This window comes from Oncorhynchus mykiss, chromosome 19 (genome assembly GCF_057628025.1).
Source record: "Oncorhynchus mykiss isolate SJ-2025 chromosome 19, ASM5762802v1, whole genome shotgun sequence".
NCBI lineage: Eukaryota > Metazoa > Chordata > Actinopteri > Salmoniformes > Salmonidae > Oncorhynchus > Oncorhynchus mykiss.
The window spans coordinates 23,310,172-23,337,440 of record NC_143040.1 but is presented as its reverse complement, the minus strand read 5'-3'; the positions used below and the strand labels follow the sequence as shown (position 1 = coordinate 23,337,440).

Here is a 27,269-nt window from a genome sequence, read left to right as displayed (position 1 = left end):
TGCTAGCCAGCTACCTGGGTAGGTACTTTAAAATCATAATTTAACTATTCCAAATGTCGTGTATATTTTGTGGTAACTTGTAGAGATAGAAGCAGTCAACTAAACAGAACTCGGACAGATTAATATTTACCTTACTGAGGTGATTCTATTATTTTCTACTCTATCTTTGCTAACACAATGCTCTTTCTAAACAAGTCTGCTCTCAGCTTGAAAGATACTTTTTTTTTAAGCAAATTTTTTATTATTCATTATACAAAAATCAACTTACATTGCTACATCAAACATGTCTAGCATACTAAACACAGGTATTAAAAGATACTCGATCATTTGAGATTTGATGCGTAACGTAAAACAGGACCGTTATTCAAACCACACCCTTTGAGCTATGACGCCACCCAATAAGATCATTTCTCTTCAGTTTAAACGGAAGTGAACATTGACTAAGAACAATTTCCACGTTAGCGTTTTTATTAAGACGTTTATTAACGCAGTGGAACTCATGACATTTAAATGAACAGCATCACATACTTTTTCCAGGTAGTGTTTAATTCTCGTTGGAGACAGGACTTGGTTGATCGATGTTATCTAGTTAACGCTAGCTAGCTGCTAACAATGGCTAACTGTATGGTTTTTCACACTCAGATAGCCTCCATCATGGAGGTGCTAGCAAATGCAGCCGTTGCAGAGATCTGTAAACTCGTAGACGACGACTATGCAGTGTTTCGTTTGGAAATAACTCAAAGTCGGAAAGAAAACAGCTCATTGCGGAGGAAACTACAGCTACTCGATCTGAAAGTCGCACGGGAGCGCGCAGAAAGGACAATGCGAGAGCGCGTCCTCGCCAGTCGTCCCAGTAGTGTTAAGATCCTCAACCGAAACAGAGGAATGACCAGAGGTACGTTTTGCAGAAGAGGGAGGCTGCGGGGCCTGTCGCCCCGTTATCCTATGCGCATGTGTGACTTTAGATGTGTTAACTCAGCATTTCCCAAACTCGGTCCTCCAGACCCTAAAGGGTGTAGTTTTTTTTGTTATTGCCCTAGCACTACACATCTGATACAAATAGTAAACTAATCATCAAGATTTGATCATTTAAATCAGCTTTGCAGTGTTGGTGGGGGGAAAAAAAGTGCATCTCTTAGGACCAAGTTTTGACACTGTGTTAACTAGAATTGGGTCTTGGTCAGTTTTTGGATAGTATGCAAGAGTTCCCCCGGATTACTTAGCTATCTTGCATAAAGACAGAATATAATATTCTAACTAAATATTTGATGTACTGCATTTCCTATTATTTACTCATTAAAAACAATTTGATGCATCAAACTTAACCTATTTAATCCCATTTTGTGACCGGAAAAAACGTTTTCAGTTATAAGGCTCTAAAACTTTTACTGAATGATCTATCAATGCATTTACAGCAAATATTGAAATAATAAAGGGTCTCAATGAATGATGTGCAGTGTCACATGTTTATTGTAAATTGTCACATGACCAGAGCTGTTTACTTCCTGGTTGCACCATGAGAAATGAGAAGAGGATGGCTGCATCAAAGCTCCCGAACAACAGGTTAGTAAAGTATGTTAACATAAAGATAGCACAAAGATTTTTGGTACACATCATTTTAAGGTGTCTAGTATTGATATATGCATTTGCAATTACTCAACTTTGTTCAGTGTGGCCATAGAATGTGTAAACATGTTGACGGCAACAATAGTGACCGGGGGGATAACACAGTGCATCTAGGTATACACATAGGCAAAACAAGAACTATGTATGTGTATAACTAACTTTCTACTCTGTTCTTTCTTTTCGTATCACTTTGAGTCAAGTTCTGGATATGTTGGATCTAGGTGACTGCCCAGACAAGGCATGCAACATTGCAGTTATCCCTCAAAATGAGAAAGATGCTGTCCTGAGTGATTGTGATAGCGATGGGTCAGATATGGACTATGGACAGGCCATTCGCCAGCCAGGCTGTTGAATGCATATACTGAACCTATGCAAACAGATCACGACAGAAACAACGTTATCAGTGATTATTCCCCCCCCCCGATCCACAACCTCCCCCACCCCCCTCCATTGTTGATAATGAAGGGCCAAGGGCCTCTACCAGCCAGAGGGGTCAGCCAGAAGAGCCAAGGGGAAAGTTGCTGGTGGTCAAAAATAAAGATTGAGTTCAAACGATCGAAGAGGCCTGCCACCGATGTGATTCCAAAACACATAGTATACAGCCCAAAAATGCAAAAGTTTGGCACGAAACCACTGAGCCACGGAAGGAGATCTTTACTGGCCACCACTGTTGAAGATCAGGCAAGATATAACAAAGCTTCTCACTGGCCAATCAACACGATGCTCCGGTTCAGGAGAAGCCATCATTGTGACAAACGTACTACCTATGCATGTGAGAAATACAAAGCGCCACGGCACATTGATTGCTTCAAGATATACCATGGATCGTAGAAAAGGAGATGAGAGCGAATGAAAAAGGGCTGAAAAAGACAATAAAAGGAAAACAGAAAAGTCGATAAAGGGTGAGGAGAAGCAGCACAACGGACTAGGAAGAAAAGAAAAGTCGATAAAGGGTGAGGAGAAGCAGCACAACGGACTAGGAAGAAAAGAAAAGTCGATAAAGGGTGAGGAGAAGCAGCACAACGGACTAGGAAGAAAAGAAAAGTCGATAAAGGGTGAGGAGAAGCAGCACAACGGACTAGGAAGAAAAGAAAAGTCGATAAAGGGTGAGGAGAAGCAGCACAACGGACTAGGAAGAAAAGAAAAGTCGATAAAGGGTGAGGAGAAGCAGCACAACGGACTAGGAAGAAAAGAAAAGTCGATAAAGGGTGAGGAGAAGCAGCACAATGGACTAGGAAGAAAAGAAAAGTCGATAAAGGGTGAGGAGAAGCAGCACAACGGACTAGGAAGAAAAGAAAAGTCGACGATCAAGACAATCAAAATGACTGAAATGTTTTTGGAAAAGAAAGGTCAATTGATTCAAGACATACTGTATGACAGATGTACCAGGACTGACTGATCATAGTTCAAAACAGTGATGCACAAACTAATGCACTTGGTTCTGAAGCGTACCTCTATGATATATATATATTTACATATATTGTATTTTGTTCAGTGTAGGCCTCTACTTGAATGTATATTCTACAGGCTACCTCTATCCTAAATGTTACCTTTATGTTCAGTGGGAATGAATCACACGACTGCTATACAGTTGTTAGTGAATGTTCAACTAAAATGTCACAATGACAGTTACAATGAATATTGCACTAAAGTACAATTTGAAATGTTACAATAAAGTTACAATATTAATGTTTCAATACATGTTTAACTAAAGTAACAATGTTGAAATACGTTGATGGTTGTTTTTTTTTGTCTGTCTTTGCTCTCAGTATTCATATCGTGTTGTATAAGGGTTTTTGATGTGTAAAATAGTCACACTAGAATGTGACGGGGCATTCTAGTGGCAATGCTGGGGACTGCCAGTGACAGAGTTTTAAATGTGTGAATAACTGGGTTGGGATTTATAAGAACTTTGATAACTGCATAGGAGAAATATGTTAATTTAGTATACCTAACATTATCCCACCGGTCACAATTGTGACCGACCATAAAACAGACCTTTTCAACCTACTTTTCCATTCAAATGTAATAAAATAATGATGGATTACTTCAAAGGGTTACTAATGACACTTGATTTGGATATTTTCATGTCTGGGGAAAATATGGGATTAAATAGGTTAATACATTGATCAATAAATAGTATATCAAGAAGTTATGAGAAGTGTTGCCTTACATCCTTGCCAATTCTAGACAGTAACAATAGTGTACAATATACCATTGAGCATTGACAGTAACTAACCTAATCCATTATTTTCCCCCAATCACTCTCAGGTGAAGGACATTTCTCTGGAGGCCACAGGAGCTTTGTGAAGCCAGTGACAGACAATACATGGAGAGATGACCAACCAATCACTGTTGATGAGGGGAGTGGAACCTCAACCCAGCACGTTATCGTGATAGAAGTTAGTGTAATAGTATTACATAAAAATTACAGTCCAACAAATGTGACCAGTATATTTCAGAAAGGCTCCCCTTGGCTATTCACATGCTTACAAGTACATCCTCATTTATCTGCCATAGGGGAGCTTGTGAGACTTTCCTACAACATTGTTATCCAATTAGACTACCGGTAATAACCTCCTCTCTTCTTGTGTCAGCCTGCAGATGCCTGGTCTGAAAGAGAGGAGGACCCACGGCACAGCAGACACATCCAGACTGGAGTGGCTGGAGTGCCCCATGAAGCCACTGAAGACCCCACCATCGTCCCAGCACCGCCCAGGCCCAGGACCCAACGCAGCATCACGGAGGTCAGTGGAACGCCGAACACCGTCCTCAAGTCAGAGACAGACATAGATTTTAACACACAGGCTCTTACATACAGGATCTGACCACGGATCAGACTCAGAGAGGCTGGGGCCACTGGTCTGTCCTCCTGATCCGGGCCCAGAGTACTTTCCAGTATTTAACCAACGCCAGAGAATGGTTCATTACCGTGGAGATGGTGAGACATTAGACACTGGTGGTGATGATCCATCGGGTTTTAACTCTACAGAGATGGACCCTGGCAACATGCCCTTGGGTTTAGAGACAGACTGATCTGTCTAGAGGGGACTGGAACCAATACAGTAGTAGTGTATACTCTGAAGGGTGCCTAGATAAGAAAGGGGAGGATCTGATTCTAGATGAGGTGACTGTGAAAGTCAAATACTTATTGTACACTTCAAAATAGTTTAAGGTTTATCTGATGACCTTTGACTTATCATAGCTGACTGATTTATCCACAACATATTTATTTATGTCCACCGTGATGGGTTTAACAACAATGAAGTCATTCTGTAACTACAGTATAGGACTCAAACGTAGTGGAGATGGGTAAACACTCCATGTTGAAAGTGGGTTTATTATCTGTGTGTGTGTGTACGTACCCGAGGGAGTGTATGTCTGTGTAATCTGTATCACCTCTCTTCCAGGAGGAGGAGGGTCCAGAGGTGCTGCTGGTGAAGGAGGAGGGTCTGGGGAACACTGAGGGGAACATGGTCATAGAGGACAACCAGACTACACCTCCTCCTGAACCCACAGAGGAACCAGCTGAGCAGCACAGGACCACACACAGTCTCACTGAGGTGAGCCCACTGTAAACAACTGTCTGAATGGTATTAGGTCAGGGCTCGTATCCACATAGCCTATCAGAGTAGGAGTTCTGATCCTCGATCAGCACTCCTACTAAGACTGTGGAAACTGGCCCAGGTCTTGATTAATTTTGTCAAAAGGGTGGGACCATGCCTGAATTATCAAACCATTTTAAAGAGTGTCAAGTAATCAAATCAACTAACATGTTTGCATAGTACTCATAGCAATCCCTCATTGCCCAATCAGAAGATGCTCCATAGCAGGGTGCTCATATCAGATTTCTTGATCCAACATCCTCTCACTCTGTATCTCTTACAGCCAGTAGACATGGAGGATGGGAAGCCTGATCTGCTGCTGGTCAAAGAGGAGACAATAGAAGACGGACCCGAGAGCATTGATCTGCTGAGTGGACTAAAGATGGGGGAGCAAGGTAAGGGAGAAATACATTTAACCTATAGATTACATACTCCTTGTAAAAATAAAAGTAAAAAGTCAGCATAGAGCCTTCTTCAATGGTAGTAGTGATGCGCCTGTATATGATTCTTTCTTCATTTTCTTCATTCATAAAATGAAATGAATACAACTTATGTTGACATACAAAAACATGAACTTCCCCAGGTAATTGACAGAAAAATGTATTGGAGTTCCTCTTCAGTCAGTCAGTCAACTTCGGTACAACATACTATGGGGAGTCGCACTCTCGTGACTGGTTGAAGGATCCACAATCACGCCTGACAAGGCCAATGAAATCTGTACCTCGCTGGAAGCCCCGTCCTTCCACAGGTGATAATCGCGAGGCTCGGATTTATTCCGTCAACTATTCCACTCTTCACCTTGGTGTGAACAGGAACAATTAACCCTACTAAAACAAACAATTGGAAAACGAGACTGTGGTAGAGTGTGCTCACCCCCCTGGACGTTGTGTGCTGAAGTTTGTATTTGGTATCGTTAGTTTCCTAATCCCAAACAGTTAATTATTCATCAGTTTTCTGGAGCAATGAGTAAGATGGCTCAGAAAGCGACCGAGACGACGATGGCTAAGCCGGGTTCAGGGTCACGATCACGCCCCCAGTCATGCGGTTATACTATGCGAACCAGTCCGTGTGCGCATTGCCACATAATGTGTGAAAACTCCCTGGAAAGACGTTGTAGCATTCTTTGTGACTTTCCTTTCCAAGAATCCGGCAACTTGGCTGGGACCGTGGTGCAGGAAGCGGAGAGGGGCTTGAGGCTGTTGTCGGAAAAGGTGGAACTAGCCTCCCAGCAGGGAGGTGGTGAGCCGGTGGGTTCGGTGACATACAGGGCCCATGTTCGGATGACGCCATGGTGTCCCTGGACACTTCCGGGGGTTTCCTCAGGTGATGAAGAGGACTTAGTTTGGGGACAGCCACCTCCTCACGCTATGAAAGTAGCATCATTTTTTGGTAGTCCATGAGGGGCCAGGGGCTGAGTGTGTTGACCTATCAGGATGATTGGCTGATGGCAGTCAAAGGAACAAGCAGTGTTACACACCGAGGCTAATGCCCCATGTTCATTCTCTAGGTTTTATTGTAAACCAGAAAAAAGAGTTGTCTCAGCACATTCCATTCCTGGGTCTCGAGTTAGACTCATCCTTAAATTGCACTTTTCTATCCCCGGAGAGGTTGTTGGGTTTCCAGCTCTGCTTGGCCCAAATTTGTTTTTCACCAGTTCCTGTATGTTTTCACCAGTTCCTGCGTCTACTGGGGATGATGCTTCTATGGATGGTGGTCAGGCTGTTGAGGCTGTTCCAGTGTTGGGGGCTAGCGACACGCTTGGATGCATCTCGCCACCTAAACCGGTCAATTCCAGTGTCCCAGACATGACTTCAGGCACTGGCCCAGTGGAGGGATCCCCGGCTACTGTCGCAAGAGGTTCTCATGGGCCAGGTGTTGTCCCGCAAGGTGATCACGACAGACGGGCGCGGTGTGCGAGGGTTACTGAATTCGAGAAGTATGGACGGTGTCGCAGAGAGCCTGGCATATCAATTACCTGGAACTTCTGATTGTCAGACATGTGCGGGCAGTGGTGTTAAAAGTACTAAATTGTCATACTTGAGGAAAAGTAAAGATGCCTTCATAGAAAATGACTCAAGTAAAAAAAGTCACCCAGTAAAATACTACTTGAGTAAAAGTTTAAATGTATTTGCTTTTAAATATACTTAAGTATCAAAAGTAAAAGTATAAACCATTTCAAATTTCTTATTGAGTAAACCAGACGGCAGAATTTAATTTTTTATTTTGATTGACGAGAGCCAGGGGCACACTCCCAATACTCAGACATGATTTACAAACTAAGTATTTGTGTTTAGTGAGTCCGCCAGATCAGACTCAGTAGGGATAACAAGCGATGTTCTCTTGATAAGTGTGTGAATTTGACACATTTCCTGTACTTTTGGGTGTCAAGGAAAATGTATGGAGTAAAAAGTACATTATTTTATTTTGGAATGTAGTAAAGTAAAAGTAGGCACAAATATTAATAGTAAAGTACAGATACCCCAAAAAACTACTTAAGCAGTACTTTCAAGTATTTGTACTTAAGTACTTTACACCACTGTGTGCTGGTCGTATCTAACGATAGTGGCTGAGTTGGTAGAGCATGGTGCTTGCAATGCCAGGGTTGTTGGTTCGGTTCCCACGGGGAACCAGTATGAAAATGGTACACAAATGTGCGCTCTCACTCTTGTAAGTCATGCTGGATAAGAGCGTGTGCTAAATGACTTAAATGTATATATAATACATCAACAGGCAAAGCGGACCCTCCCCCTCCTCACCTTGGCTCGCTCCCTGTTGTGGTGGAGCAGTGCACATCACACATCAGGTGATGCATGTTCTTGGTTACCTCAACTCGGGTGGATCTGCTATCCAGGGGGGCCCCTTTTCGTCAAGGGCGGAGACTACACCCCTGGGTGGTTGCCCAGATATGGGAGAGGTTCGGCAATGCCGACATAGATCTTTACGCATTTCAAGAAAATGCGCATTGTCGTCTTTTTTTCTGCACGAAGGACCCAAGCGCCCCGTTGGGAAAGACTCTCTGGCGCACCAGTGACCTTTTGACCTTCCTTTATGCATTTCCACCAGTGGTGGAACTTGTGCTTGTGCTTTCGAACAAGTAAAAAAATCTGCACTACTTGTGGCTAAAAAATTTTGTCAAACCTTGAGAGAGATATTAACTTGAAGGAAGGAATGAATCCTGTTGACGGCGGGGTGTCCAGCGTCACGCGGATTTCATTGGCCTTGTCAGGCGTGATTGTAGATCCTTCAATCGAAGTGGCGAGTGTGCGACTCCCCATAGTATGTTGTACCTTGTTTCCCTCCTTCAGGGAACAGTATTTATAGTCATAACGTTACATTTTATCTTCCATGTTTGGAAAGTATTTTGTAACCTCTTGCAGGTGGTTGGCTGGAGGCTAACAGAGGAGACTGGGCGGACAACTTGGATTCCCAAGACGGTGCAGCCAAGGGCCCAGGGGACAACATCACTGAGCAGGCCAGGACTAGAGATGACATAGTGGAGGTCAGTGGATGGGACAGTGTCCTCAACTCTGGGCTGGGGAGCAACACTGTTAATAACAACCAGAAACAGACAGTGGAACACAAAACAACAACTGAACTGAGACCAGGACTGGCTGAGACCAGGGCGAGGCGTAGAATTGGTCTGCGGGGACTGGGAGGTGTCCGTATACGGCTGGAGAGAACAGACACTGACTCGCCTAGCGATGCTCCATCCTGCTCCTATAGTGGTGATTCAGAGAGACTGATGGCGCCTCAGGTTAACCCCCTAACAGATGCTGCCTTTAGCATACCTTCTATAGGATCTATCAACTGGAACATGGACCCTGCGACACCACAGACACTTCCTGGCCTTCATCCTCCTCACACTCTCCTAATGTTAAACCAGACCTCAGACAATGCCAGTGCCTCAACACTAAATGGCTACACAAGCCCATTGACACATGACCCTAGTAGAGACGGAATCAGTAAAGGTGGCAGCTCCAAAGAGAAGTGCTTTCCGTCTTCATTCTGTGGGAAAGCCTTCAGTTCCCCCAAACAGGTGGAGATCCACCAGAGGATGCACACGGGGGAGAAAGCGTTCAGCTGCCACCTGTGCCCGGCCAGTTTCTCCCGATCGTCCAACCTGAAGAGGCATCAGAGGGTCCACACAGGGGAGAAACCCTACAGCTGCCCCCAGTGTGCGAAGAGGTTCTCCCACCACCACAATATGAAGGTGCACCAGAAGGTCCATACGGGAGAGGCAGTGTCCCTGAGTAGCCTTATCAGACATAGTTGTGTCTAATAATTGAGAGAAATCGTATCACTTGAAATGTACAATGGGGATGTCTTGGAACTGTTATTTAGTTGAAATATTATAGTTATCATGTGAAGTGTCTTAGGATAAGGGGGTAATTAACCACATACCCCTCATTAATCCTTTGTTAACTTATTTGAAACAGGCTTGTGTAAATACCTATTTTTAGAGAGACAGTAAACCTAGCTGGGGGGGTGGAATGCATCGCTACTAGCATTAGCGCAAATACATGCTAACTGTTCCCGTAAACTTCCAGGCATTAGGCCAACAACTATCCATTTAAAAGCTTGTCTCTGCAAAAATATAAAAACTAAATGTACATATCTTTTGCGGAGGTGGCTAAATTAATATAGAGGAAAAACTCAATTCCCCTTTAAAAAAAACAGCCCCCTCCCACAATGGCACCATGTTCAGGAAGTATCATTTGTTGGTGGGGGGAAAAAACGGTGTAAAGCAAAATGATTCCACTCTAAGGTTCCACCCTGTTAGGATTATGCACCTAACGGTTGTTAAATGTTTGAGAAAATGGCAAATAAATGACTAATGTCAATATTAATTTCTCTTTGAATAATATATTTTATACAATTCTTAATTAGTTACATAGTCTAATGTAAGTAATGAAATGTGCATATATAATTGTAATTAGTAATGTAATTGGCTAGCAACAATAAATCTGTTCATGTTTTACAAACTCAGGTTGACGATGTTTAAAAAGTATTTTTATTTTATTTGATCAAATAAATAGAAAGTAAACTAATGCACAATATTCATTATTATTATAGGCGTAATGGTTTTCAGCCATTTCATTCATTTAACAAAAAATATAAAATGCAACATGTAAAGTGTTTGTCCCATATTTCATCTGCTGAAATAAAAGATCCCAGAAATGTTACATATACACAAAAACCTTATTTCGCAAAAAAGTTGTGCACAAATTTGTTTACATCCCAGTTAGTGAGCATTTCTCCTTTGTCAAGGTAATCAGCATGATCATTACACAGTTGCACCTTGTGCTGGGGACAATAAAAGGCTACTCTGAAATGTGCAGTTTTGTCACTCAACACAATGTCTCAAATTTTGAGGGCGTGTGCAATTGGCATGCGGACTGCAGGAATGTCCACAAGAGCTTTTGTCACATAATTGAATGTTAATTTCTCTACCATAAGCCGCCTCCAACATTGTTTTTGAGAATTTGGAAGTATTTCCAACCGGCCTCACAACCGCCGACCACTTTTATGGCGTCGCGTGTCAATGTTGTGAACAGAGTGCCCCATTGTGGCGGTGGGGTTATGGTATGGGCAGGCATAAGCTACGGACAATGAACACAATTGCATTTTATCGATGGAAATTTGAATGCACAGATATACCGTGATGAGATCCTGTCGGGCCCATTCATCTACCGCCTTTACGTCATGTTTCAGCATAATAATGCAAGGCCCCACATCGCAAGGATCTGTACACAATTCTTGGAACCTGAAAATGCCCCAGTTCTTCCATGGCCTGCATACTCACCAGACAAGTCACCCATTGAGCATGTTTGGGATGCTCGGGATCAACATGTACCACAGCGTGTTCCAGTTCCCGCCAATATCCAGGAACTTCTCACAGCCATTGAGTGGGACAACATGCCACAGGCCACAATCAGTCTGATCAACTCTATGTGAAGGAGATATGTCGCGCTGCACGAGGCAAATGGTGGTCACACCAGATACTGACTGGTTTTCCGATCCACGCCCCTACCTTATTTTAAGGTATCTGTGACTGATGCATATCGGTATTCCCAGGCATGTGAAATCCATAGATTAGGGCCTAATGAATTTATTTCAATTGACTGATTTCCTGATATGAACTGTAACTCAGTAAAATCTTTGAAACTATTTTTGTTCAGACCTTAAATCAAATATGTCATTGTTTAAATCTATTCATTATTGCTGTTTGTTCCCTCCCTATTGCTTTCATTTTCTATAAATGTATGTAGTTCTGTTCTTGAGCTGTTCTTGTCTATTGATGTTCGCTATTATGTCATTCTGGATTATGTTTCATCTTGACCCCAGGAAGAGTAGGTGCTGCTTTTGCAAGAGCTAATGGGGATCCTAATAAAATACCAAGTACCCTGTTGTGCTTCATTCTACCCTGTTGTGCTTCATTCTACCCTGTTGGGTTGGTATTTTAAAATCAGAATATAACAATACAATCAAATGTTCTGCATATTTTTGTGGTAACTTATAGCGATATAAGTGGTAAACTAAACATTCATCCCCCTTTTAGACTTTTCCTAATTTTGTTATGAACTGGAGTTAAAATGGATTTAATTGTATTTTTTTTCGTCAACAATTTAATCAAAATACTCTGTCAAAGTGGAAGATTTTTTTTAAATATAAAAATTGGATAACTAAAATATACAGTAATCATTGCATAAGTATTCCCCTTTTTTGTTTAGGCAAGCCTAAATGAGTTCAGGAGTACATTTCTCTAGACAAATCACATATGTTACAAGGAATCACTGTGACATGATTATACCCAGACACATCTAAGATAGTCATCCTTCTGAACTGAGCTTCAGGACAAGAATGCAACTGTTCAGGGATGTTACCATGAGGCCATTGGTGATTTTTAAAACTCATTGGTGAGTTTAATGGCTGAGATGGAAGAATTGAGGATGGATCAACACTGTAGGTAATGACAGAATGACAAGAATACAAATATTCAAAAACATCCATCCTGTAAGCAACAAAGCACTAAAGTAATACTACAAAATAAACACAGCAAAGGACGTTTTGGCCTAAATGCAAAGCCTTCTGTTTGGGGGAAACAGAACACATCACTGAGTAACTGCCTCCTTATTTTCAAGCATGTTGGTGGCTGCATTATGGGTATGCTTGACATCAGCAAATGCTGTTATTTTTCAGGATGAAAAGAAACAGGATGTAGCTAAGCACAGGCAAAATCCCAGAGGAAAACCTGCTTCAGTCTGCTTTACACCAGACACTCAGAGGAATTCACCTTTCCGCAGAACAATAACCTACAACACAAAGCCAAATCTACATTGAAGTTGCTTACCAAGAAGACCGTGAATGTTCCTGAGTGGCCAAGTTAAATTTTTGACTTAAATCTGCTTGAAAATCTAGGGCAAGACATAAAATTGCTGTCTAGCCATGATCCCCAACACTGACAGAGGTTGAAGAATTTAAAAGAATATTGGGCAAATATTGCACAATAGCATATAGGTGTGCAAAGCTCTCAAGAGACTTACCCAAGAAGATTCAACGCTGTAATCACTACCAAAGTATTTACTCAGGGGGGTGAATACTTATGTAATCAAGGTATAATAATGTTGTAGTTGTCATAAATCTTCAAACAATGTTAGAATTTTTGTTCCACTTTGACAGCGTATTTTCAATAAATTGTTGACAAATTACAATTAAATCCATTTAAATTCCAGGTTGTAACACAATCATATGGAGACGTTTAAGGTGGGCGAAGACTTACGCAACGCACTGTATTGTAATAATTATCATAAGAAGGACCGAAGCACAAGGACAGTTGAATATTTACCTTTACTGAGGTGCCGTAGATGGACTCTACATTCTATTATTGTCTCGCTATCACACTGTTCTTTCTAAGCTAATCTGCTGTCATCTTGAAAGGTATTGATCAAAGGAGATGTGATGTAATAAGCTGTACCGTAATTCAAAGAACAATACACATAAATACTTAATTTAACCACACCCTTTGAGCTATGACGCCAACCAATAAGAGCCTTTCTCTTCAGTCGATACGGAAGTGAACAGGAACCAATAACAATTTCCACGTTAGCGTTTTTTGTTGTTGTTTAGACGTTTGTTAACACCGTGTAACTCAAAATATGACTAATTTAACTGCACAGCATCACATTATTTCCCCCGGGCAGTGTTTACTTTGCGTTGTGTTGGAAATTTTCCAGTACATGTGTGCACATTATACATCTTATAGTAGTAGTAAGCAGAATAAGTGCACTCTATATGTGTCTAGGTCATTAGGCTAAGGGAAGCCATGACCTAGTCCAGTGAGGTACATTAGACACGTGCATTAGGAGCATTTGTTTATATTACTTAAGCACCATTAGACATGCACCTGCCTTGGGAGTGTGCATGTCTGTTTATTTTTGTACCATTGCTATGGCCTAATGTTTACTATTGCTATGGGTACGTGAATTATATGAAAAGCACGAAAGGATTACATGTAGTGTATATCTGTGGACACCTGCTTGTCGAACATCTCATTCCAAAATCATGGGCATTAATATGGAGTTGGTCCCCCCTTTTCTGCTATAAGAGCCTCCACTCTTCTGGGAAGGCTTTCCATTAGATGTTGGAACATTGGCTGAATGGAAGCAAGTCCCCGCAGCACAAGAGCATTAGTGAGGTCGGGCACTGATGTTGGGCGATTAGGCCTGGCTCGCAGCTTGGCGTTCTAGTTCATCTCAAAGGTGTAAGATGGGGTTGAGGTCAGGGCTCTGTGCATGCCAGTCAAGTTCTTCCACACCGATCTCAAACCATTTCTGTATAGACCACACTGTGCACAGGGGCATTTTCATGCTGAATCAGGAATGGGCCTACCCCAAATTGTTGCCACAAAGTTGGAAGTGTAGAATAATCTAGAATATCACATTGTATGCTGTAGCATTAAGATTTCCCTTTGCCGGAACTAAGGGGCCAAGCCCGAACCATGATAAACAGCCCCAGATCATTATTACTCCTCCATGAACCTTTACAGTTGGCACTATGCATTCGGGCAGGTAGCGTTCTGCTGGCATCCGCCAAACCCGGATTCGTCCATTGGACTGCCAGATGGTGAAGCGTGATTCATCACTCCAGAGAACGCGTTTCCACTGCTCCAGAGTCCAATGGTGGTGAGCTTTACACCACTCCAGCTGACACTTGACATTGTGATCTTAGGCTTGTGTGCGGCTACTCAGCCATGGAAACCCATTTCATGAAGCTCCCGACAAACAGTTCTTGTGCCGATGCTGCTTCCAGAGGCAGTTTGGAACCTGGTAGTGAGTGTTGCAACCAAGGACAGACGATTATTACGCGCTACAGCACTCGGCGGTCCAGTTCTGTGAGCTTGTGTGTCTTACCACTTTGCGGCTGAGCCGTTGTTGCTCCTAGAGGTTTCCACTTCACAATAACAGCACTCACAGTTGACCGCGGCAGCTCTAGTAGGGCAGAAATTTGACGAACTGACTTGTTGGAAAGGTGGTATCCTATGACGGTGCCACATTGAAAGTCACTCAGCTCTTCTGTACGGTCCATTCTACTGCCAATGTTTGCCTATAGAGATTGCATGGCTGTGTGCTTGATTGTATACACCTGTCAGCTACGAGTGTGGCTGAAATAGCCAAATCACTAATTTGAAGAGGTGCTATACAAAAGTATAGCTTGTGAGACTTCCCTACGACATTGTTATCCAATTAGTCTCATGTGCCGGTAATAACCTCTTCTCTTCTTATGTCAGTCTGCAGATGCAGAGGCTGCAAGTCCTGGGGTCAAGCTGGAGAGGACTGGAGGAGAGGAGGACCAACGACACAGCAGAGACATCCAGACTGGAGCTCCCCATGTAGCCACAGAGGTCCCCACCACCTCCGCCCCAGCGCCGCCCAGTACCCGACGTAGCATCACGGAGTTCAGTGGAACCTCGAACGCATTCCTCAAGTCAGAGACCAACACAGAGACTGTAAAACACAGGCTCTTACACCCAGGATATGACCACGGATCAGACCCAGAGAGACTGGAGCGACTGGTCTGTCCTCCTGCTCCTGGCTCTGAATACTTAACGGTATTTCACCAGAGACAGAGGACAGTTCATTCCTGTTGTGACACGTTAGATACTGGTGTTGATGATCTGCCTTGCACTTACACAACAGAGATGGACCCTGGCAACATGCCCTTGGGTTTAGAGACACAGACTGATCTGTCTAAAGGGGGCTGGAACCGGTATAGTAGTAGTGTATACTCTGAAGGGTGCCTAGATAAGAAAGGGGAGGTTATAGTCGTAGACGAAGTGACTGTGAAAATGGAGGGCGACGTTCCTCTGACACTGAATGCAGACAAGACTCACTTAGGACTTGGACACTCACAAGGTAGAGATGTCTTAGATTACAGGGAAAGTTTAGAGACTAATCCAAATGTTGCGACCCACTCCCCTTTACACATTCTCAGGGATCGCGACACAGTGTCCACGTCGATGGGGCCTTCCGATTCACACGGCCGCATCCTTTTCTATCAAGTATTGAACTCAAAGGACCAAAGGGCCCAGGCTCAGGAAGGGGGAGCAACATCAGGCAATAGTAAAGAGAAACGGTTCATCTGCATGTCCTGTAACAAAGGCTTCAGCTGCCTCCAGAACGTAAAGACTCACCAGAGGGTCCACACAGGGGTGAAACCCTTCAGCTGTACCCAGTGTCAGATGCGCTTCTCCCACTCGTACAGCCTGAAGAGGCACCAGAGGGTCCACACAGGGGAGAACTCTACAGCTGCCAGTAGAGTGAGAAGCGGTTCTCCCACCAGAACCCGCTGAAGATGCACCTTTGCCTCGCAAAGAAGGGCGCCTATTGGTAGATAGGTCAACAACAAAAAAACAGTGAATATTGCTTTGAGCATGGTGAAGTTATTAATTACAGTTTGGATGGTGTATCAATACACCCAGGTACTGCAAAGATACATGCGTCCTTCCTAACTCAGTTGCCGGAGAGGAAGGAAACCGCTCAAGGATTTCAACATGAGGCCAATGGTGACTTTAATACAGTTATAGTTTAATGGCTGTGATTGGAGAATTGAGGATGGATCAACAACATTGTAGTTACTCCACAAAACTAACCTAAATGACAGAGTAAAAAAGAAGAAATGTACAGAATACAACATATTCCAAAACATGCATCCTGTTTGCAATTAGGGACTAAATTAAAACAGCAAAAAAATGTGGCATTTCTAAAAACTTTGTCCTCAATACAAAGCGTTATGTTTGGGGCAAATCCAACAACACATCACTGAGTACCTACCACTCTTCATATTTTCAATGTTCTTATCCCTTGCTTGCTAGCTATCCAACTATGGCTAACTTAGTCACATCAAACAATGCAGGCCGAATAACAACAAAGTAGCTGCATTTACAGAAGCAGTCTTTTAGTGACATTTATTTGGATACATCCATAACAATGAGCTAAATGAGGCGCGATTTCACCTGGCATAGAAAATGTGCTCTCATGAGGACACTTGTTCAGAGGAGCTAGCTAACAACACAGCTAACACAATCACTTCAAACTGAAGCTGGAAAGACTGAAAACTAGCTGCACTTCGTTTTCGTTTTACCTGTTTTCTTTTGACATTTCTTTGTACAGTGGAGATCAAGTTTATAAATTGTCTGGCTGGGCTGTTGAGACAGTGGATTGCGCAGTGAGATGGAACAGAGTAGATAGGCATTTCAACGTCATAGTTTTAGCCGGTGGTAGCTAAAACCTGGAATGCAGATTTAAACAGCTTCCAGGATTAGTCCCACCCATTGTTTAATGATCAACAACTAACTTGACAGAGCTTGAAGACATTTTAAAAGAATAATATGGAAGTATTGTACAGTCCAGGTGTGTAAAGCTCTGAGAGACTTACTCAGAAAGACTCAGCTGTAATTGCTGCCAAAGGTTATTTTAACATGTATTGACTCAGGGATGTGAATACTTATGTAAATTACATATTTCTGTATTTAATTTTCAATAAATGTGCTAAAATTTCTAAAAACATGTTTTCAGTTTGTCATTATGTCATTCAGTGTTGTCACGATACCAGAATTTTGACTTCGATATCGATACCAGGTTTAGTATCACGATACTTGATACCAAAACGATACCACAAAAAAAAGGCGTATTTGCCAAAGTCACAGAATGGCACTTGATCCAGTCAGATCAACTCAGATACTGCTCTGTTCAATCGTTGGGCATCTTTTGAGTTCAATATCATTATATTTTAACAATTATATTCAAATGTACTTTTTTTTTTACCAATCTAACTAGAAAACAACATAATGGTAATCCTTTATTTTAATGGAAAATCTGTATTGATACACTGGGTAAATCAAGATGTAGCCTAGATCTATTCACTATACAGGTGAATGCATATTATTCAATAGGAGTGTGTGCATGCATTGAGTAATTGAGCTTGTTTTCCTTTCCATTTAGGACATACTTTGTTGGCAAGTGCTAAGAGAATATTATTTTGTTGTACTGATTAACAACATTTGCATAGAAGAAACAATCTCTTCTTTTATAATAGCGTGCACTGTCTACGAAATTAATGTCATTCGTAGGCAGAATGTGGCTAGAATCTGAGTTTGTTGAAATGGAATCGAATGGAAACCAGATGGGAGGCAAAGGAAGGAAGACAAGTTCATTTATTTTTTTTGTCGAAGGAGACGAAGTGAATTAATAACGTTTTTGGTGACAATCGTCTTTGAAATCAGCATATTTTGCATTATGGTTTGCATATTATCACAAACAAAGAACTAGGGTAGTAAATTCAGCTGTAAACTAGCAAGGAAAGTTAGCTTAATTAAAGCTGGAAGCTACCTTGTCTTACCATGGTTACTGCATGGCTTTTTCGGTCTGACTGAAGTCACCCTACAAAAGATGCAGTAGTCTCTACAAGCCAGAATGTTGAGTAAAATGATATTTACTTACTTTAGCAGTTGTACATGTTGTTGGTCCTTTTGGCGGTTGGAGGTTGTTTACCTGACTTTTTGCTGTGCTGGTAGGTTCGGCCATCAGTATTGTCAATCTCTCCATTGCACCTGATGAACAATATGTCAACCTGATTCACCAACTACTTCTCAGATAGAGTTCAGTGTGTCAAATCAGAGGGCCTGTTGTCCGGACCTCTGGCAGTCTATGGGGATACCACAGGGTTCAATTCTCGGGCCGACTCTTTTCTCTGTATATATCAACGATGTCGCTCTTGCTGCGGGTGATTGCAGGAACGCACTATTTGCATTTGAGACTAACTGACCGAGTTCGCTATCCATCCCAGCTGGCAGCAGAGGAAGAATTCACTGCAGAAGAGCTCTCATAGACTTTAGTTTCCTGGACTGAGAACTGAAAGGGAGAAAGAGTCTTGGACAACACACCTTTTCCGTCTCTATCCCAGCTTCATCCTATCCTAACGGAATCCTACTGGGCAGGCAACATACAAGTAAATTACCCCATTGCATTATTAATTTCCTCTGAAAGTGGTGCTTTGTATGTTTAAAGTGGTGGAAGTCATTGGGTGTTGTAAGACTGCAGATCTAATTTACAAACCCATGGTCAATACTATCCCGGGACTGTCCACATCAGCTGCTAATCGGTAGCCTAGTTCATGTCTATTCCTGGTTGGGGAGCTCTAGAGTTTCACAGTTGCGAAAGCCTATGTCGACATTTTCTCCTTCAATGAGTAAGATCATGCCATTCTCAAAAGTCCTGTGAATGTCCTGTTGTATTTGTCTGAGTTGAGTACAGAAACCTATTTCATATTGACCTGTGGGGCTTCTCACCTCAATAACTGTTGTACCCCATTGTACCCTGTCTTACATTGTGTCTTTAACTACCTATTTTCCAATTCATTTAGTCTAGCAAATAAAACCTTGACTTGTTTGTAACATTGAGTTAATTTGTAAGCGATTTGGTTCTTGAGGTTTCAGAGCTCGACAACTGTTGAGAATGAGAATATAGTAAATTGACAAATGATTAGTAAATTAAACGGTGTCTCTATATCCAAAACTTAATGGTGTCCCTCTTAGATTATTTGGATAACCAAATTCATGAAATAAACCTGATCAATTAATTAAATCAGTAAATTATCTTGAATATTAATTAGCCAAAAGTCACAACACCACCTAAACTGGTCATTTCAGGTGTCCCCGACATGCCTTCAGGCACTGGCCCAGCGGAGGGATCCCCGGCTACTGTCGCAAGGAGTTCTCATGCGCCAGGTGTTGTCCCGCAAGGTGGTCACGGCATGAGTGGAGACTACAGGGCAGACGTAGATCTTTACACATCGTGAGAAAAAGCGCAGTGTCGACTATTTTTCGTAATGAGTGACCCGAGTGCCCCGTTGGGAACGGACCCTCTGGCACACCAGTGGCCTCGGACCCTCCATTAAATGTTTCCGCCAGTGGTTCTGATTCAGCCCACATTGGAGAAGGTGTGCCGGGAGGGACCTGTTGTACCAGGCACGCATGGCTGGAGATTTGGTTCCTATGGGCCTTGCCCCTGAGAGGGCCAATCTGATGGCTAGAGGTTTACCGCTGAATGTTATTAATCCATTCAGTCTGCTACCTTCCACAAGAGGTCTATATGGTATAAGTGGCAAGTGTTTGATCTCTGGTACCAAGATAAAGGACTTGTTCCTTTTCAGTGCTCTGTGAGGGACATCCTTATGTTCCTACTGGAGATTTTTGAGCAGAAGCAGGCATTCTCCACAATAAATATGTACATGGCTGCTATCTCAGTGTGTCGTGGGAATTGTTGTTGGGGACTTCCATGTGTTATCTGTACACCCTCCCTGTACTCAGTTCGCCTTGGGGAACTCTAAGGTGATATTGCGTCCAAATGTGACCTTTGCCCCAAAAGTCATGGCTATGTCCTACAGTTTTTTTTAAAGCTATTTCCCTCTTCACATCCTCCTTTTGCTTCTGAATAGCAACAGCGGTTATGTGCCCTGTGTCCTCTGAGAGCTTTACGCACATACATTGAACGGTCCAGGGATATCCGGTTGTATAACCAGCTTTTTTCCCCCCCAGGGCATATAGCAGCAAGGGGCTAGGTTTACCTAGCGGTGTATGCGATCACTTGGGCATTGTTTAAAGGGTTGACTATAGGAGATATTTGTGCTGTGGCGAGTTGGGCATCTCCAAACACGTGATATTTTATTGCTTGGATGTCACAGCTCCCAGTGTAGCCCACAGTGTGCTTACGGCTGTGACAGGGGAAGTAACCAGGCAGGACACTGTGCTACATCTAGCGTGGTCAGGTCTGGGGGGTCTGTCTTGGGCCATTTAATTTAGTGTCCGTTGGGGTGGCTTGGGGCGTGATTATATTTCCCCACAGTATGTTGTACCAAAGTTGACTGACTGAAAGGAAACGTAGCGTCAAGACTATAACTATTGTTCCCTGAAGGAGCGAAACGAGGTAGAACACCTGTTTGGCCCCGTGCCGCCCGTTCCAGGGCTTGGTGAAAAGCATTATTCAATTGAAGTAATGAATCTGAGTCTCACGCTTATCATCTGTGGAAGGCAGGGCTTCCAGCTAGGCACGGATTTCATTGGCCTTCTCAGGCGTGATTGTAGATCCTTCAACCGACTCCCCGTAGTATGATGTACCTCATATCCCTCCTTCAGTGAACAGTAGTTAGTCATAACGTTAAGTTTTCTCTGCCATGTTTGTAAAGTCTATTTTGTAAACTCTTCCTGCAGGTGGTTGGCTGGAGGCCAACCAGAGGCGACATAGTGGAGGTCAGTGGATGGGACAGCGTCCACAACTCTGGGCTGAGGATCAACACTGTTAACCACAACCAGAAACAGACAGTCGAACACAAAACAACAACTGAATTTAGTCTCCATGACAACAGACTAGCTGAGATCAGGGCGATGCGTAGAGTTGGTCTGCGTGGACAGGGAGGTGTCCTTATGCGGCTAGAGAGAACAGACACTGACTCGGCTAGCAATGTGCCATCCTGCTCCTATAGTTGTAATTCAGACAGACAGATGGTATAGAATAACTACCTTCAAAGTAATGACTCGGGATGTCGGGTTTGAAATGAAAACTTATTTTAGTAGTATCACTTGTTCATGTCACATTTAACAACTTTAGATTCTACAAAACAATAAAAGAAAGTTGCTAGCGAAAGTCAGGATAATCACTTGTACTTAACTGGCGAGTTCTCTCTCTCTCTCTCTCTCTCTCTCTCTCTCTCTCTCTCTGGCCTGTTGCAAGGTATTCTGGAACATGCAGTCAATAGCATAATCCAATACTAACCAATACAACAGAAATTTGTATGTAGTTCTCTCAATCTCCAACACACGAATTCTAATACAATTACATATTACATATGTAAATAATATCTGTAGATACAGCTCAATTAATTAACTGTAAACAGTAACTCTGTAACCCATTAAAGTTACAACAGATGGTGACACAGGTTAATGAGTGGTATGTGGTTAAATACCCTCTTAATTAAACTCTTACTCAAAGACACTTCACATAACCATAATGTCAGCTAAAGAATGGTTCCCAGATATCCCGTGTACATCTCAAGCCACACTGCTAAGATTTCTCCCCATTGTGGACACTCGTATGTCTGATAAAGCTACTCAGGAAGGAGAAGCTCTTGTAACATAGTTTGCACTTGAAGGGCTTCTCCTTGGTGTGAACGGTCTGGTGCTTCTTCACATAGTTTGCTTCATTAAAGAGCTTTCTATATGTGGGGCAGGCGTACAGCTTGTTGGCGTCCGTCGTAATGCTCAGCCTCCCACGTTGTGCCCTAATGACACCAGAGGAGGTAGAAGCAGGAGCCACCGCCCTCAGGTGGTTAGTCTTTGAGCTCCATACTCTAACCATTGCTTGGGTGTTGTTGGGGTTGTCTGCTGTGTTATAGGCTTGGTACCTCTTGTTGTGAACGTCCATCCTGACCCTGTCTGTATTGGTGGGGTAACCCAGAGGCAGCTGAGGAAGGCTAGACCCAGGCTTTCCATGAACCCAGTCACCAGGCATTAGACCAGTGGTCACCAACCTTTTCTTTTTTCTTTTTTTTATTATTATTTTTTTATTTTAATTTTTACCCCTTTTTCTCCCCAATTTCGTAGTATCCAATTGTTGTAGTAGCTACTATCTTGTCTCATCGCTACAACTCCCGTACGGGCTCGGGAGAGACGAAGGTTGAAAGTCATGCATCCTCCGATACACAACCAACCAAGCCGCTGCTTCTTTAACACAGCGCACATCCAACCCGGAAGCCAGCCGCACCAATGCGCCGGAGGAAACACCGTGCACCTGGCCACCTTGGCTAGCGTACACTGCGCCCAGCCCGCCACAGGAGTCGCTGGTGCACGATGAGACAAGGACACCCCTACCGACCAAGCCCTCTTTTGTTTGAATTTTTGGTCTTAATTTAAGGTTAGGCGTAGGGTTATCAATGTGGTTAATGTTAGATTTTAAGAAGATAAATTGTAGAAGTGTGCAACTGCAGCCCGCAATTCGGGTCATTTCTACATGTGGCATTTTTGATTGGCATGGACCTGAAAAGACAGTGAATAATTCTAATCAAATTTTTATAAAACGAAACAGGAACTTGTTTTAAATAGGCTGTCTAAATAGTTACAGGCACCATAATTGCTCCCCTTGGGCATATATTATTAAGATAACAAAGACTATGGAGGATTTTACGCACATGCAAACTTTTCACAGGAGCTGGAAAAAGATCCCGTATAAAGAGAATACACATATATATATATATATATATATATATATATATATATATATATATATATATATCCAGCTCCTGTGAAAAGTTTGCATGTGATATATATATATATATATATATATATATATATATATATATCCTACCATTGCCGTTGATATGGCCAGTAGTGACTTGCCACATTAAAAGTAAATAAATAAACATTCTAATATAGCCTTCAAGCGGATTCAGAACCCCGGACAGCGATCAAAATTCCTGTGATTTGATAGTTTGGTCCAACAGGGGAAAGTGGAGGATGTTTTTTTTTTTTACAAAATGATAAACAAAAAACAAGCAGTCATTTTAAATAACTTGATGTTCCTGAACAGGCCACTGACACCTTTCATGCAATGGGCATCGCACGTGTCCAAACTTTTCACAGAAGCAGGACAAAAATAATGTCCAAAATATTTAAAAGCCTTAGACTAGATGTAACATAGTAAACATAAATCCGGGACACTCAAATTATACTGAACAAAAATGTAAACGCAACAATCAACAATTTCAATGAGTTACAGTTCATATCAAGAAATCAGTCAATTTAAATAAATTCATTAGGACCTAATCCATGGATTTACATGACTGGGCAGGGGCGCAGCCATGGGTGGGCCTAGGACAACATAGGCCCACCCACTTGGGAGACTGGCCCACCCACTGTGGCGCAAGGCCAAGCCAATCAGAAGTTTGCAAGAGCGTAAAATCCTCCATAGTCTATGTTATCTCAATAATATAGGTTAAAAAAAGTGTTATCCCCACAAAAGGGCTTTATTAAAGACAGAAATACTCCTCAGTTTCATCAGGTGTCTTATCTCAAACGACACACAGGTGAATATGCCGGATGTGGAGGTCCTGGGCTGGCGTGGTTGCATGTGGTCTGCGGTTGTTTGGCCAGTTGGACGTACTGCCAAATGCGCTAAAACGACATTGGAGGATTATCGTACAGAAATTAACATTAAATTCTCTGGCAACAGCTCCGGTGGACATTTCTGCAGTCAGCATGCCAATTACACATTCCCTCAAAACTTGAGACATCTGTGGCATAGTGTTTTGTGTCAAAACTGTACATTTTAGAGTAGCCTTTTATTGTCCCCAGAACAAGGTGCACCTGTGAAATGGTCATGCTGTTTAATCAGCTTCTTGATATGCCACACCTGTTAGGTGGATGGATTGTCTTGGCAAAGGAGAAATGCTCATTAACAGGGATGTAATCAAATTTGTACACAACATTTTAGAGAAAAAAGCTTTTTGTGCATATAGAACATTTCAGGGATCTTTTCTTTTATCTCATGAAACCAACACTTTACATGTTGCGTTCTTATTTTTTGTTCAATGTAGTATGTTAATTTGGTATGTTACATAAGACAGAAGGTTACTTATGGCTAAAAACTAAAGATGGGTTGGAGTATAAAACAAACATTAGGAACCCAAAGGTTGGGTGTTCGAATCTCATCACGGACAACGACATACTACTTTTGAGCTACTTTGCAACTACTTAGCTAACCCTTCACCCTTTAACAAAACTCCTGACCCCTAGCCTAGCTAACATTAGCGACAACAAATTGGAATTTGTAACATATCATACGTTTTGCAAATTCATTACATGTACAAATAGCAATTCGTGCCGAGTTTGGGAAACCCTACGTTAGCCCATACCCAAGTAATGTTGTTGACTCATCCTATAGTCGTTAGAGATGGGGGTTTGAAATAATTTCACTATTCGAATAGTATGAATTTTGGACGGATATCCAGACATTTTTTAACTTGTCGTTAACCAGAGTACTGCTGAATGAGGAAGAGACGCTGGCTCTCCATTGCAGCTGCGGAGGGGCCGGTGAGATGGTAGTGAGCAGAGGGAGAGAGAGATGATCAAAATCCAGAAAAGACCCGTTAAATTCTACAACCACCTAAAAGGAAGCGATTCCCAAACCTTGCATAACAAAGCCATCACCAACAGAGAGATGAACCTGGAGAAGAGTCCCCTAAGCAAGCTGATCCTGGGGCTCTGTTCAAACAGACCCCCAGGACAGGAACACAATTAAACCCAACCAAATCATGAGAAAACTAAAATATATTTACTTGACACAGGATTTTTATTTTTTAAACAGAGCAAACTAGAATGCTATTTGGCCCTAAACAGAGAGTACACAGTGCCAGAATACATAACCACTGTGACTGACCCAAACGTAAGGAAAGCTTTGACTATGTACAGACTCAGTGAGCATAGCCTTGCTATTGAGAAGGGTCGCTGTAGGCAGGCCTGGCTCTCAAGAGGACACAGACTATGTGCACACTGCTCACAAAATGAGGTGGAAACTGAGCAGCACTTCCTAACCTACCAAATGTATGACCATATTAGAGACACATATTTCCCTCAGAATACACAGATCCACAAAGTATTCAAAAACAAACCCAATTTTGATAAACTCCCATATCTACTGGGTGAAATACCACAGTGTGCCATCACAGGAGCAAGATTTGTGACCTGTTGCCACAAGAAAAGGGCAACCAGTGAAGAACAAACACCACCCATATTTGCCTGTCTTCACTGGAGTATCCTAGACAGCTTGGCAAGGTAGGTTAATTGAGGCGCTATCTTCAACCCCATTCTGTAAGCAACAGCTGGTTGTAGCCAACTCCTAATCGTTTCAAAAACGTTTAATTACGTAATTGTATTCCATTGAACATTGCAGTAGTGAATGAACTGTCACGTACTTGAGACACATTGAGCCTATTTGCCAGTTTGATTGGCCAACATAAACAAGCTACACGTGAAGTCTACCGGTTGGCTACTAGTCTTTACGGGGCGCACGTCATAACTACATTGAAAAGTTTGTTTTATTAAATGAATCATTTAAAATGATTGTCAGAGGGTGGGTATAATTTGGGCAACGTTACAACAGAAACTTCGTAAACAAGGTTGCCAACAAACAACGCATACAAAGTTGCTATTTAATTTTTCACTCACCATGTTTATTACGAAAAATGTCTGTCCTCACTCTGGTAGCCTATGGACAAACATTAAGAATAAGCTACGTAGTGATTTGATGCCTATTCGGCAGCTAGTTGCGACGTGAATTGGCAAATCTACTCTGTGTTTGTTGGCAACCTTGTACATTACGAAGTTTTTGGAACACATTCCCGTTGAACGTTCAACAAATTATACCCACCCATTGTCAGACGGATGTTTTAATTAATGTATTTATACTCACAACTATTCGCATACTGTGGATATTCGAATAACCGTGCACATCCCTAATAATCGTATTTGTGGCCAAAACATACATTTGAGAAAACACTTAAAACCCCACCTTAAACTTTTCTCAATCAAAGGTTTAAAAAAGCTTGCTATTTCCTTATAGAGGATGAACTACTCGCGTAAATGTTTACGACCGGTATATGTTCACACCATTCCAACACAAAAAAAAGTGATTTTTAACATAATAATTACAATTTTAAGCAGTACCGTATTTCAAAGCAGGGTACGCATATTTTTTATTTATTTAACCACACCCTTTGAGCTATGACGCCACCCAATAAGATCCTTTCTCTTCAGTGTAAACGGAAGCGACCTGTAACCAAGAACCATTTCTACGTTAGCGGTTTTATTTAGACGTTTATTAACACCCTGGAACTCAGAATATGACTAATGTAACTGCACAGCATCACATACGTACCCCATGTACTGTTTAATTCGCGTTCGACTTGGTTGATATATGTTATCTCGATAACGCTAGCTAGTAGCTGCTAACAATGGCTAACTGTATGGTTTTTCACACTCAAATAGCCTCCATCATGGAGATTCTAGCGAATTCAGCTGTGGCAGAGATTTGTAAACTCGTAGACGACGACTATGCAGTGTTTCGTTTGGAAATAACTCAAAGCCAGAAAGAAAACAGGGCATTGCGGAGGAAATTACAGCTACAAGAACTGAAGGTGGCACGGGAGCGCGTCCTCGCAAGTCGTCCCAATAGTGTCAAGATCCTCGAACGATACAAAGGAATGACAAGAGGTACATTTTAATTTTGCAGAAGTCGGGGGCTGTTGCCATGTTACCCTCACCACGTGTTCAGATGCGTTACCCAGAATTGGGTCTTGGTCAGTTTCTGGTCACTTCCCCTGATTACTTGGCTATCTTGCACATTTTATTTTATTTGATCAGGCAGAGGTCAATTAAGAACACTTTTATTATTGCACAAAGACACAATATAATATTCTAACAAGATTATTGAT

The 27,269-nt window shown here is 42.2% G+C and overlaps 1 protein-coding gene and 1 long non-coding RNA gene across 9 annotated transcripts in view; both read left to right on the top strand.

Annotated features, from left to right (window-relative positions):
- The first annotated feature begins 406 nt into the window (after positions 1–406).
- Positions 407–27,269, top strand: part of LOC110497400 (uncharacterized) — a 41,856-nt gene continuing 14,993 nt past the window's right edge. For 3 of the 8 annotated variants that reach the window (XM_090210474.1, XM_090210477.1, XM_090210476.1), the window contains exon 1: positions 26,568–27,048. In XM_090210474.1, the coding sequence (XP_090066600.1) occupies positions 26,790–27,048 (259 nt within the window). In that variant the 5' untranslated portion in view covers positions 26,568–26,789. Of the gene's footprint in view, positions 896–3,897; positions 4,029–4,223; positions 4,374–4,447; positions 4,568–5,036; positions 5,190–5,514; positions 5,627–8,608; positions 8,731–15,018; positions 17,295–26,567; positions 27,049–27,269 lie in introns of those variants that run through there. The other 5 variants (XM_036953689.2, XM_090210473.1, XM_036953688.2 and 2 more) reach the window with 5 other exon arrangements.
- Positions 1,493–2,823, top strand: LOC149975116 (uncharacterized). Its single transcript, XR_016488819.1, has 2 exons — positions 1,493–1,563; positions 1,827–2,823. It is a non-coding gene; the product is annotated as an uncharacterized LOC149975116 (long non-coding RNA).